The 14,204-nt window shown below is 42.1% G+C and overlaps 1 protein-coding gene and 1 non-coding gene across 2 annotated transcripts; both read right to left on the reverse strand.

Moving 5' to 3' along the window:
- Positions 1–10,741: 10,741 nt before the first annotated feature.
- LOC148013801 (small ribosomal subunit protein uS3x-like) lies at positions 10,742–11,710 on the reverse strand. Its single transcript, XM_087668025.1, has 2 exons — positions 11,345–11,710; positions 10,742–11,234 (listed from the first exon to the last, which is right to left on the reverse strand). The coding sequence occupies exons 1-2, from the start codon at positions 11,688–11,690 to the stop codon at positions 10,849–10,851; spliced, it is 732 nt and encodes a 243-aa protein (XP_087524151.1). The 5' UTR covers positions 11,691–11,710; the 3' UTR covers positions 10,742–10,848.
- Positions 11,711–12,126: 416 nt separating this feature from the next.
- Positions 12,127–12,199, reverse strand: TRNAR-ACG (transfer RNA arginine (anticodon ACG)). Its single transcript has one exon. It is a non-coding gene; the product is annotated as a tRNA-Arg (tRNA).
- Positions 12,200–14,204: the final 2,005 nt, after the last annotated feature.

A 14,204-nucleotide genomic window follows, 5' to 3' on the forward strand; every position in this document is an offset into this window, starting at 1 on the left:
TCAACTACAACATTCCTCCATGGCTTTCTACGAAGAAAGGACATCTCATCCTTAGCTTGCTCGTCCCGGGCCGCTACAAAGTAAAAAATATGGACGTGTATCTTCGTCCATTAGTCGATGAGCTTAAGATTTTGTGGGAGGAGGGGGTCACGGTGCAAGATATGAGCAGGCGCGATGGTTGGCGGTCAGCCAACATTCGAGCCATTCTCATGTGGACGATGCATGACTTTCCAGGATTGGGAGAGTGCTCAGGTGAGCAGACCTTTGTTCTTGCCGGTAATATCTATATTTTATTTCATTCAATCAAGTATTCACTAGGTCGTGGATCGCCTTGCAGGTCTGGTTACCTCAGGTTATCATGCATGTCCATTGTGTGGGCCACAGTTAGACTCCCGAAGGTCACGAACCATGAAGAAGATGGTATATCAAGGACACGCCGCTTTCTTGCCGAAGGATCATGAACTCAGGGAAGGTTTTCTTGGACGACCTCCAGCACGTATGAACGCTGCAAGCTGGTACGAGCTGAAAATGGTAAACCCGGATTTACATCCAAATGGAATGCGGTGGTTCTCAGTTTTCTACGAGTTGTCATATTGGACCCACTTACAGGTCAACCACTTGTTGGATCCCATGCATATTTTCAAAAATGTGGGCAGCTTGCTATGGGACCACATCACAGGAAAGAGAGACACTATAGGGGCACGAATGGATTTAAAGGAGGTAGGTAAGATGGAGGCGCTTTGGCCGCAGTCGAGTGCTGAAGGGGGAGTGCAGCTTCCTCGCGCTCCCTGGGTTTTGTCTACCAAAGAAGAGCGCATTGTGAAGCAAGTAATCAAGTCTATCCGCACTCCGACGGGTATGATGCGTTCTCTCAGGTCCGCATTTTCTAAAGATGACTAGATTTCTGGGCTAAAATCCCATGATTGGCATAAGATATGTCAGGTTTGTGAACAGAATGGATTTTAATTAGCGTGGACATTTTGAAATTTGAAAAGTGACCATTATTCTTAATGCTTTCTCATTTTTGGCAGTTTGTCCTACCGATCACGATCGCGGGATGCCTAACTCCAGAAATTCGCGGGGCCATTTACAAGCTGTCGACTTTGGTGCAATGGATCTCACAGAAAGAGATTAAGACGTCCTCTATTGAATCTGCAAGGCGGGGAGCAGTTGAGACGGTCTGTCTCTTTGAGAAATACCTGCCCACTAGCATGCTCACGATACAAGTTCACCTTCTTGTGCATCTTGTGGATGAAGTGGAGATTGCTGGACCTGTCCATACGCGATGGATGTTCTTCCTGGAGCGCTTCATGAAAACCCTGAAAGGCTTTGTGCGACAACGAGCTCGTCCGGAAGGTAGCATGGCGGAAGGTTGGTTGGTGTCAGAGGCGTTAGTGCATATCTCACAATGGCTACCAACGGTGGAACCAGACAATGAAATGCTATGGACGCTGAAGGACGATGACAGGCTGACTGGAGATGTGGTGGTTGGAAATGGGGTAGAAAAAAGAATGGATGCCTCAATGGAAGAGAAGGTGAATCGCTTTTGTATGTTGCACCATGCCTCCATGGAGACGTGGCTCGCCAAGTACCAGATTGCAAGGCAAGATCGAGAGGAAGCACGAGCCGAATTCCGACGCAGTACGCGTCACCGACCGATTCGATATCCCGAAGGCATGGAGGAGATGCCACAGTTTATGTCAACACGATGGTTGCATGGAGCCTTGATCGCAGCATCCAGCGAAGGGACAGAGGTCTCAATGGAGGAGTGGGAGTTCTCGAGGGGATGTAGTCCAAAGGTAATGAGGGGTTTAGAATGTGTCGTATCTAAATTTGCTTGCTACATCTAATTTGAGTGTTTCAATGTGCAGTACAAAATATATAGTGCAGCGTGGTCGCGCGGACGGCATTTTCGGGTGGAGCGTATTGACAAAATGTGCTCCACAATGGACTGTGGTGTCATGGCAAGGTTTGAGCAAGAGAGCCGGCGACGAGCCACGGATCCGAACACGGTTGTGGATGAGATGGAGTATTTTGGGAATTTGCAAAGTATTATTACGGTGGATTACCGTAGCTTCTCCATGATAATATTCGACGTGCAGTGGTTCAAAGTGGTACTTGGAGGAGCTGGCGCAACAGTTCGACGAGGTCCATCTAGATTTCTGGAAATAGATTCCGAAAAAAAATGGATGGATTTGCGCGACACCTTTGTGTTGTCGGCCCATTGTGAACAGGTGCAACTAGGCATTTGCTTGCTAATTGTAATACGACATGGTTTATGTCACAATGGTTTGAAGACGGTTTGTAAGTGTTTGTGAACAGGTAATCTTCTATCCAAATCCCCGACAACCTCGATGGTGGTATGTTATACCTTCAACTCCTCGAGGTGCGAGAGTATACGATCAAAGCGATGTTCCAGGCATAGATGAAGAAAATATGCAAATAGAGGGATCGAAATTACAAGGGGTGGAGGCCACCGCAAGCTTGGAGCCTGCATCGGCTAACAATGATGGAAATACAGAAGTCGTAGAATTTTTTGAGAACGAGACAGACTCGTTGTTTTGTGGTGACATGTCTATCGACCTTCCAGTGTATGCAGAGTTGTGTCAGGAGATTAACATGGGACCATAGAATACTTCATTCTTGGAGAATTGTATTACTCAATTCGTTGTTTAGATCTTCCATAAAGGTAGATAAGATATGCATTTTAAGAGGGATTTTTCAAAAATGATTTTATTAATGTGCTTTGTATAGTTTAAATTGATTATTCTAACATTATTTTTTATATGTGCAGGTATCGACATTTTCAGGATGAGTCGAGGGATGAGCGATGAGGAGTTTCAGGAGATGATGGCACGTATGTCTCCAGATCAGCTCGCGAGATTCAGAGAGATAGCAGATCAGGAGCTGTCTCGTTCTTCGTCAGGACGCTCTGCTAGATCAGCTTCGGCGCGATCAGATGCTTCAGCTTCGAGTAGACGATCTCGACGCTCGCGACTTGGGCCAGAGGGAGGGACTGCGACTGCAGGAGGATCAGGGGGGTGCTGCTATGGAGACACGGACGCGGTGTCTCCGTCTCATCGTTCAGCTGGAGCTCAGTCACCGCCAGGATTTGTCACACCTGTGGGGACGTCCACTCCAGTTACTCCGGCTTTTGCGCAGCCGTCGGCAGATGTCACGCCTTTTGGTGGCACTCCTTTTGGTGGCACCCCCTCTGGTGGCACTCCTTTTGGTGGCACACCCTCTGGCGGCACCCCTTTGTGTGGCACTCCGGGAGAGGGTACCCCCGTCGGTACACCGGATGTTCAGGGATCTCCTGGATATGCCCAGGAGTGTGGGCGGAGATGGGAGAGGGCCCATACAAGGCACACTCCTAGGGATTATGGATACCTAGTGGATGGCAGGTCAGGAGCCATCATCATGAATGATGAGGGGAGGAGGGTGATGGCTCGCATGAGGGAGTTGTGCCAACAAGTTTTTCGGCACAACGTCCTGGATCATTGGAGGAACACACCGGAGGGGAGCAAGGAGTACATAGTAGCATCCTTGCACGAGGAGTTCCCGGTGCCAGCCGCAGTGGATAGATTCTCTACGGGCTGGATGATGGATTGCATGCGTGCATACATGTCACATAGACGATCCGACGCATGCAAGGCAATCAAGAGTGGGGCTCCAAAGCCCGAGTGGTTAGATGGAGACGACTGGCACCGACTGAGGGAGGAGGCTACAAATTCGCCAGGACGTTGGAGTCAGCAGCGGGAGGCGGCGAGGGCACGAATCGAGGCCGGATCGGTACATCATCTTGGGAGTGGCGGCCACAGGACATATTTGGAGGACTTTGTAAGATTCTCTTTTGTTTTGCTTATTTGTTTTTTTGAGATATTCTTTGTACTGACAATCATGTTTCTAACAGTTAGCATTTTGTTTTCTTTGCAGCACTCCATTACAAATCGCTATCCGCAAGGCCTTGAGACTCGATATGCGGAGAGGCACGGTCTCAGATCATTGATCGACCGATTGTATAGACGCGGCGGCCCAGTAAGTCACTCATCTTTCTTGTCCGTAGTTACCATGAGATATTTGAATGCATTATTGTATGGTGGATTGATATGTTGTTTCTTTTTCTGCAGAATCCGTTTGATGCTCCTTTACAGCGGGAAGAGCTTTCGGGGGACGACGATTTGTAGCTCGCCCTTGGATCCTTAGAGCTCACATACCTTTAGTTTTTAGTCGCCCGATCTATGTAGACATTTTCTATGTATTAGTGATATTGTTTTATGATTGTACCAATCGCATTTTATGCGATATCATGTATTTATTTCATCCATCAGTTTTATGATTTCAGTATACATTCTTTTTGTTTGCAAACGCTTTGTATGAAGCAGTGCAGAAACTATTTTGTATGACTCTCATACAGCACACAGTGCTATATGTGGCAGGGCAGCTTGCTGCCCTGCCACATTTTTTTTTTCTCTGTTACCGTCGCTATTTGCGTCGCAAATTTACTGTACGCGTCGCTATTGCCGTCGCTATCAGCGTCGCAAATTCTCTGTAACCGTCGTGCGACGAATATAGCGATGCATATAGCGACGCATATAGCGACGGTTATAGCGACGATTCTATGGCGTCGTCAATAACGACGCTTTTTGCGACGACGGGGGCAAATTTTGTTGTTTGAATTTTCGTCGCTTTAAACGTCGCTATAAGGTCTATATCTTGTAGTGTCTAGAAATATAATGGTGACTTTTCTTGATGATCAGTGCACATATGAGGATTATCATATAGAGAAAGAGTAGGGTAAGAAGGTATATTTGAGATTCCCTATCTTCTTCGAATATCAAAAAGGTGAATACCCCTCCAATGAGAAATGATTATACAAGAAAAATGGATATTTGATGTGCAGAATGAAAATATAATTTCATAATTATTTGATTGTGTTGATTTTCAAGCACAGTGAAATGAGGATGAGAGAGAATTGGAGAAAGAGAGAGGAATGTGCAAGTGAAGGAGATTGTGTATAGGCTTTCACTCAATTGCCGGTATATTGAGATGTGTAAATAAAGCATGTGCAAAATATCTAAGGAAGGATGGAGTGTAGATGCATGTACACCTGTAAATGCATATATGCACAACGAATTGAGTAACAATGAGGTAATATTGTTGTCATGATATTAACTATTTGAACAATTTGAAAAACAATAGATATCACATGTTTTTGTAGTAAGTACAATAAACTACTTGACATCGTATCCTCTTGCAGTAAGTTCACACAATAATGCTCAATTGAGTGTAGCAAAAACATGTGTGATGTAGTTTTGCTTATGTATGTACAATGGAAGTGATGATATATCGAGATGTAATTGCAAATCATGCACATAAAAGAGAGAGCTATGTAAATGTATATATGAATATTGTAGGAGTAACAATGTAATATTCTTATCACCCCAATATTAACTACTAAAAGTGTCTAAGACAATGGATCGCATTCAAACTCTTGACCCTTGCAAAATTAAGAGGATTGTGAAAAACACATGCATAATATGGATTTGTGTTGGAGGCTAAGCAAATGAGAGAGAGATAGAGAGAATTTGCTAATTGAGAGATTGTGTATGTGTATGTGTGTGTGTATGTGTAAGAGAGGGAGAAAGAGAGAAGTTTCTAATTGAGAGAGAGAGAGAGAGAGAGAGAGAGTAAGAGAGAGAGAAAGCAAAAAGTTTCTATTTGAGAGAGAGAGAGAGAGAGAGAGAGAGAAAGAAAGCAAAAAGTTGCTATTTGAGAGAGACAAAGAGACAAAGAGGGGGGAGATTACTTATACATGGGATTGGGAGAGAGAAAAAAAGAGAGGGGGAGAGAGAGAGAGACAAGGAGAAGAAAAAATAGAGAGAGAATAATTGGTAGGTGAGAGAGAGAGACAAGGATAAGAAAAAATAGAGAGAGAATAATTGGTAGGTGAGAGAGAGAGAGAGAGAGAGTTGTATTTGAGGTACTTAACATGGGGGGAGAAACATGGGTGGGAAAGATGTTGGTGGAAGCTATGGAGATAGTGGTGGTGGAGGTTGTAGTGGTAGTAGTGGTGGAGGAAACAATGGAGGTGGTGCATGAGGTGGAGGTGATGGTGATGGAGATGGTGGTAGTGGTAGTGGTAGTGGTAGTGGTAGTAATGGTGGTGGTGGAGATAGTGGTGGTAGTGGAGGAGTAGTAGTGTGCTTGATATATGCCTAGAAGAAGAGGAGGAATAAATGGACTATGTGGAATAAGAAATAGAGGTTGCTTAGAAAACCTCACTCAAATGCTTGCTCAAAAATCTTGCTTCTCGTATGCACTCCAAAGTAATGGACTTGAAGGTAGAAATTACACGTCATAGTGGACACAATATCTGAGCAAGGAGTAGAAAACACAAAACAAACATGCAAAGAATAGCGACTACTTTAATTTCAAATGAACTAATACAAAGATGGCTCTGTCTAGCTGTGCACTTCCATTAGGAAGATTGGATGGGAATCCAAATAGATGATAGGTGAAGAGCTTAGGGTAGCTAAGATAACTCTAACTGGGTGAAAGATAGATTAATGGTGGCTTTAGAGGGGTCTTCCTTTTATAGCCCAAGAAGGTAGTTTGGTTGGCAAGTCTGACCATATTATGAACCTTTGTTAGTTGGCCAATGAATATTCCAAGGAATATCCCCTGTATTATCGAGCTAGGGACACTAAGGGCATTGCCCCCAACCCCCCTAGCCACCAAGGGCCACTTTCGTAACCCTCGAACCCTACAATAGGGGCCCCTAATAACTCCCACACCACACAACTCGATGCATTGTGTTTCGAGTTGCTACCAACATAACTACTCTATCTAACCCAGATACTAGATTGACAAAGATTGCCTTTTTGCCATTCGGTCACATTGACCTCATCTAACATACAAGTCAAGACTCACCCAATGTCGTTGCTTACACATGGCTTCTCCTCATAATGGGGGCCTTACAACTTAGAGCACCATGGATCATTAGTGACACCTTACAAGGGTGGAGCATTGAGCATATCTAACATTGGTAACAATTGTTAGAGCCTCAATGTGTTTTGGGTATACATGCTAACAAGTATAGTATAGATAGTTTCTTGTACTTAATGCTATATTATCTTACAAGCTCTTCAATGCATGATTGGTTTTATACCACCATTCCTTGAACCTACATCTTTGACTTGAGACTTGAGACAAATCAACTACTTATGGATGGAGGAACTTGATAGCGAGAATACCAATAGCTATGAATGTGGCAAGAATAATATATGTCAAGAATGCTTGCTACTATAAACTAGGTAGAAACATTCCTTGAGCCTACGCCTTTGACTTGAGACTTGAGACAAATCAACTACTTATGGCAAGTTTTCTAGTGGAGGAACTTGATAGCGAGAATACCAATAGCTATGAATGTGGCAAGAATACTATATGTCAAGAATGCTTGCTAAAAAAAATGAGAATGGTGACCTCTCTATTATGTCAACATTACTACGAAGATATGCTTGAGTGTTATGCAAGAATTGTATCATTAACAAACCAAAATCATACTAAGAATAGAGTGTATACATTGATAGCATTTTAAAGGGCAAGCAAGGCCTCAAATAGAGATATCAAAAGCATGTTGTAGCCAAACCATAAACAAGAAATGAATGATCAAGGGGGAAGGGTATCACTTGTGTTACCTACAATAGAATGATCAATAGAATAGCTGAGGCTCCTTCGTGGTCACGGTTGCACTCAGCCACCTTTGGGGAGCAAATGAGCTCCTTGTGCAACATTTCAAATATTCTTTTACATTTGAAGGTGTTGCATGTGATGCCATTGCTTATACAATACCTTTTCATTGTTCGCAAATGTCTCTAAGAACATCACTAAAGTGACACCTGTTGCAATGCCAAAATAATATTTTTAAAGCATGTCGCTATTTTCCCTAAGCCCCCTATGTAATGCCCACTATTTTCCCCTATGTCCCTAAGCCCCCTCATTCTTGTAGTGATTGCATACACATGCTCCCTATGAACATATTTCCCCATTTCCCTCCTTGCATTACCACTTATTTCTCATACTCTGCCTCCTCACCACCTTGTCTCTTGTTGCCTCCATCCTCCACTCATATTCCATCCCAACCTACTCTCATTCACGCCATTGATGCCACTGATAACCCCAACCACATGCAACTATGCTTTACACTTTGATATAACCTCATCCTTGCCCCCCTCCCCCCAACACCTCATCTTCCATCCAATGAGTAGCCCCTCATAGATACTCCCAACCTCATATGTCTCCACATTGGACAACACTAGGGAATAATCAAGATGTGTAAAGATAACTCCAAGGGGTTTGAATTGATTCTAGATCCCTTATGCACATGGGCTAACATACAAGTCTATTTTGTGCTTCTAGAATTTGTGGGTATGAATGGTGTGTAGGAAACTTTCCAATCTCGTATTACTAAGAGGCAACAAAAAAATCACCAATACCTACTAAAAATCATATGACATTCATAGCATGTCAAATGAAAAAGAGAAATGTAGGCTTCTATTAAAATAGAAGTATATTCTTTCCAAGCAAGAGCCACATGGGTGAATAATTTCAAGTTATTTGTACAAGCATGCTTGAATATGATATTTTGATGGGTTGGTGTCAAAGAAGGTAGTGTTTGAGTTACTCTCACATGCATGTATGGGTTTTGTTGTTGGTGAAACATTGATATAGTATCCTTTTACGATTTTGAAGCTTAGCTTTTGACTTTAAAAAATAGAGAATATGAGACAAGCATATAAATGATCTAGAATCATGTGTTAGATGAAGTAAAAGTGGGAAAAATGACACTACAAGGGGTGAAGGATATTCATCAAAATTTAAGATGAAAACACGCACAAACTTGTTTTGAATCTCAGGTTCCATTTTATCCAAATGAGCATCGGCAAAATCTTTAGTCTACACACATTGGTATGAGCATCGGAATAAGTGACGATGAAAAAAGCATTGTAAAAAATATTGATATATAGCAAGACTTTTACTAGTAGAACTTATGATGCTCACAAAGAAGTCATTCGAATAAATATACCAACACATGTAGAGAAAGAAAATCCAAATATGTATTTGGCTTCTTGCATGCCAGATCCCTACTACCATCCATGTGTACTATCCTATCAAACATGGATTGCATGTTTGATATATATACATATATACACATTACAAAAAGGTATATAAGTTTAGAAATTAGTAAATAAGTACTACTAAAGTTAAGTTTGCAACTATTATACATGTACATGTGATACAAATGAAATCCCAATATCTCGTGCATCTAAGTGGTGCACAAGAAGTCACTCTCTAAGAAGGCTAAATGTCATGGGCCATGAGGATCCCCCCTGCCCCCCCATAAAGATGTAAATGTGGTGCGTGGGGTGAAACAAAGTCCCTCCAAGTTGGGATTTTCACCTTAATGGGTACTTGTATTAATTGGCATGTAAGACACATAAACTTGTAGTGATGATAAACTTACAATGATGAGGATCTTGCCAATGATATATGTAATCACATGACTCTGGTCCGATTGGATGTGTCAACACATATCTGGCATACATGTATATGTGTATGTATAGATGTATTTATTACTCTCTCCATCTCTCACCCTCCTGTCTCTCTTGACCTCTCTCTCTCTCTCTCTCTCTCTCTCTCTCTCTCTCTCTCTCTCTCTCTCTCTCATATCTAATAAAGTACTATGCTTGGTTTAAAATTTGAGATTGAGTAACTTTCAAGTCTTTTGTCCTAATTTCCTGGTTTGAGACAAAAGCTCACATCCTTCCAACTAAGATAGTAACAACCTCCTCTTTGAAGTATTACAACACTGATGAAGATGATAAGCACGATAGCCAAGGTTGCTCCTTATTCACTCTTTCAAGTCATGCAATTATCTAGCCTGCCATCATGCTTAGGGAAGGTAATCTCCCATGGAATGCGATGCGGACTCCCTTTCCCCCTAAAAATCTAAAGAAAATTTTGGAGGCATCATAAAGACAATTCATGTTCATCTTACATCATAGGCAATTATATGCAAGAACACACTAGTATATAAATGAATGATTTCAATTCATATGACAATTGGCTTGTATAGAAGCCATTTAGTAATATCATTGCTTAAGTAGCAATTGGATGTACACACTAAATGAACAAGGTAGTGTACTCACAATTGCTATGCTAAATGAAGGGTTTTGAGATGTGATTGGTCAACTATGTTTAGTAGGATTTTGAGAACAGCAATGGAATATATCATTAGGGTAGACTTCCACAATGAAGTAATTCAAACTACTCTTTTTCTCCTGACATAAACAAGCTAGAATACCTTTGCAATTATTTGAAAATAATGGGCTTTAAAAAAGGGTTTAGTTCACATAGGATGTATCTATGAGGACCATGAAACTCATGTAATTAAAAAATTTTAAAAGGAGATTATGTTTTTCATTATTCTTTAAGAATGCCACAAATGTGTGTGTGTGTGAATCATGAACAAATTAGGTAGATATTAATGAGCTGAACAAGATTCAAAGATGAGATTTACAAAGAGAGAAACAAATGCATTCTAGCGAAACCATAAGATGACAAACGTAGGAGAAAAGTACATAAACACAGGCTACATTGAACGCTCTAGGCCCTAACAAAGTGTAAACTTGAGATAAATTCCGCAATACCACTCGTAACAAAATGTGACGACCTATCCTTGGCAGGGTAGAAACCTACCAGCACAACCACTACGCTACATTTTGGGAACAAAGTGAGCAACAATCATTCATTTAGAATTGTCTGCCAGAAGCACACAGCATAGAGTTAGGCTGCTGCAGCATCTTCTTCTTCTTCTTCCTCTCCAGCATGAGGCTTGGGAACCATCTGATCTTCTTCGTCTTTTGGAGGGTGAACGGTGACAATATCAGGCAAAGGTGTGGCCGGCCCTTGTTCGCCCTTGGGATCCCACTCCAACATAATCTTGATCTTGATACCCAGCACTCCCTGCCGAAGCAACACATGCCGCACCGCGCAATCGACGTACATGTTGACGGGGTGGCCAGACGACATCATGTACCCGTCCTTGAACTTTATAGACTTAGCACGTTGGGCTCTAAGTTTGCCGCTAACGATGATCTCGCAGCCCTTGGCTCCGCTTTCCATGATGAATCGCACGACGCCATAGCACGCCCTTCGGACAGCAAGGCCGCCTGAGACAAGGGTTGCAGGAAAGAACGACTCTTACTTAGTATGCATGTCACAACAAATGGACATAATTTCATGACAGTCCGATAACCGTACCCTGTTGAAGGTCACTCACCTAACAGCTTGTAACGCAAGGACTCCGCTTGCGCGATGGCACTCAAGCCGCGCTGCTGCACTCTCTCGGCATACAGCACGACAGTTCCGGGGGCGAAGCGGAACCTCTGGTAGACTGCAGAGGTGAGCTCTCTGATGCGGCGGCCCTTCTCGCCGAGCACGCTCTGGGTCCTGGTGGCCCGGATGATGATCTCGGTGCGCATGGGGGTGTCTCGGACCTCCACTCCCGCGTAGCCGGCTTCCGCGAGCTCCCTGGCCAGCCATTCGTTAAGCTCCGCGAGGAAGACGCCGTCCGCCACGAACTTGCGCTTCTTGCTCATCACCACCCGCGCCTGCGTTGTCGCCATGATACCTCTCTCCTTCAGGTATTGCAATGCGACGTCGACGTGAAGGGATAAAGAAGACAACCCGCATTCTAATCTTCAGAGCAAGGGAATGAATATATATATTGATGGGGAGAAACGTACCGACTAGAAAACTAAACTGATAAACTTGACGAGACGCCGCCCGAGAAAAAAAAAAAAACAATACGAGAGAGAATGCCTCGATCTATGAAAATTGTAAATTTATAGAAGAAAAAAAAAGCCTAGATGCGTAGTAGTAAGCGACCACGAGTAGCAATTTGGATGCGGCCGAGATTGCACGGCTTTTCATTAAGGAGATATTCCCAGGTTATGAAAACAGTAGGCTTGAAGACAAACAAATGTTTTTAAAAAAAGTAAAATAATATGGTAAAACTAGACCGAAATAAACAAAGCTACGACGAGTGCAAAACCCTTCAACCGATCTTGCCAGGGGTCGAACCTGGAATCTCCGGTTCCGTAGACCGGCGCCTTATCCATTGGGCCACAAGACCGCTGATGTTCTACAATTGTTGCCTTTTATAGATGATATAACTTAGACATGAGACGCCTCAACCTTACAAGCAAAACTTTTAAGACATCAGGCGCAAGTGGGGCGTTTTTGAAGTGAAAAAACTTATTATCCTGACCAATGTTCCTGAAAAACATCTTTTAAAGGCAATTCCAAAACCTTTAAGCTTAACAACTTGTAAGGTTTTTCTTAAATTTTGCAAGTTTTCCTCTCATACCATAATCAAAATGGCCTTAGATATCCAAAGTTTAAAAACTTCCTTGTCAAAAAATTAAAGTTTCTTTTCAAATTCAAAAATTCATTTGACAATAAATCTCAATTCCTCATGGAATAGCCAAACTTTAGAATTAACAAAGCAGTTCCTAAGGAAGCATAATAGCTTACCCATAGGATCATTGAGCCATTAACTAAACATCTAATGAAAGCACCTTAACATAGTTGTAGTTTAACTTCAATTCTTCATTTGTGTGCCTAGATTTACTCTCTCTTCACTCGGCCCATGCACGGTATTTTTATTACACCTCTAATATGTACAAGTATAGCCATTTTCCTTTTTAAATGCATGAAAGAAGATATCATATTACTGATATGAGAAAAATAAAGATGTCTATAACTTTGTAAATGACTCATCTACTCATAGAGAGGAGCAAAGGGATCAAGAAAAAAACTAATAAGCTTTCTAAAATAACTTGTACGAAACTTTATGGTAGTTCTACCTCTTGCTAAGTGATCTAAGGCACATCAAAGTATCTTGCATAGCATTGTTTTTGCAATTAGCTAGGAGACCCTTTGACATGACCTATCATATCTTCATCATACAAAGACCAAACACACTTTAGTAAGAGAGCCTTGAGGGGGTCCCATAGAAGTTTTGATATTTCATTCAATTTGCCTTTAATCCCAATGATCACTTATTACCTCATGCTTAGATGAATGCGCAATGTGCAGCTTTACTCTACCCATTGCACCAAAATACTTTATTCCACAAAGATCTAACCTCAATGTATACATAAAAGAGATGTAATATGTCGTTTACCTTATACTTTTATTAAAATAACACCAAGGGGACAAATCTTTGGACTTAGAGATGTTGTTGAATAGAGAAGCTTGAGTGGGAGCACGAGTAAGCAGAAGCAATGGAGGTGTGAGCTATTGCAGATGGAGCTAGAGAGCAAGAGAGAGAGAGTCAAGATGTAGGAACTCCAACAATCACAATATGTGATTGGTTTCTCTTATTCTATTAGCCACTGAAAAAATAATGAATGAAGTGACATTAATGGGCATTCGCCACACTTACAGTGTATGGATATATGGTGTCAAATGCTTTTGCATAAATTGAAAAGCCCTAGAAAAACATTAGTTATGTAGGATTTTTGCTAGCTTAGTTGTTTGTGTGACTGTTTTTTTTCTGTTGTTTTATAGCTAGATTTTTTGAGTTTGTCTAGATCGGGAATTGTTTTTGTCATTTTATTTGGAATTTTTAGCATGAAAAATAGATAGCCTTAGTTGAGATTGGTGTTAATCTAGACAGATTGGAGTAGGACATTAATAGTTGTTATTGAACATCTTGAAATATGTATATTTTATTGCTAATACACTACAAGGAATTGGGCAATTAGCGACGCCGATTAGCGACGGCGGATATCGGCGTCGCTATTGGCGACGCAAATAGCGACGCCGCAGGAAAAAAAACGCGGCCGAAACCCGAGCGCCGTTTTCATTTCTTTTGTTTCGCCTTTTGAGAGCGAGAGCGAGGGAGAGAGCGAAGGCTTTGTGAGAGAAGAAGAGGAAGAGACTTGCTGCCGCCGCTGCCGTTGTTCGCGAAGGAGAGGAGGAGCCCTCGTTGCAAAGAGAAGCCGCCCACGCTCGCCATATCTCATTGGTGAGTCTCCCTCTCTCTTTCTTTTGCTTGTTGAAGGTTTAAATCGTTCTCTTTTGCTTGTTTAGGAGAGGAAATGAAAGAGAAGGAGAGGGAGAGGGAGAGAGAG

Source organism: Lygodium microphyllum, chromosome 26 (assembly GCF_053477565.2).
Source record: "Lygodium microphyllum isolate KBCC chromosome 26, Lygodium_microphyllum_v1.1.10, whole genome shotgun sequence".
In the NCBI taxonomy this organism is placed as follows: domain Eukaryota; kingdom Viridiplantae; phylum Streptophyta; class Polypodiopsida; order Schizaeales; family Lygodiaceae; genus Lygodium; species Lygodium microphyllum.

Coding starts and splice junctions, on each gene's coding strand:
- LOC148013801 (XM_087668025.1), bottom strand. CDS start 11,690: ATGGCGACAACGCAGGCGCGGGTGGTGATGAGCAAGAAGCGCAAGTTC. Junction 11,235..11,344: donor CTTGCGTTACAAGCTGTTAG/GTGAGTGACCTT, acceptor CCCTTGTCTCAG/GCGGCCTTGCTGTCCGAAGG.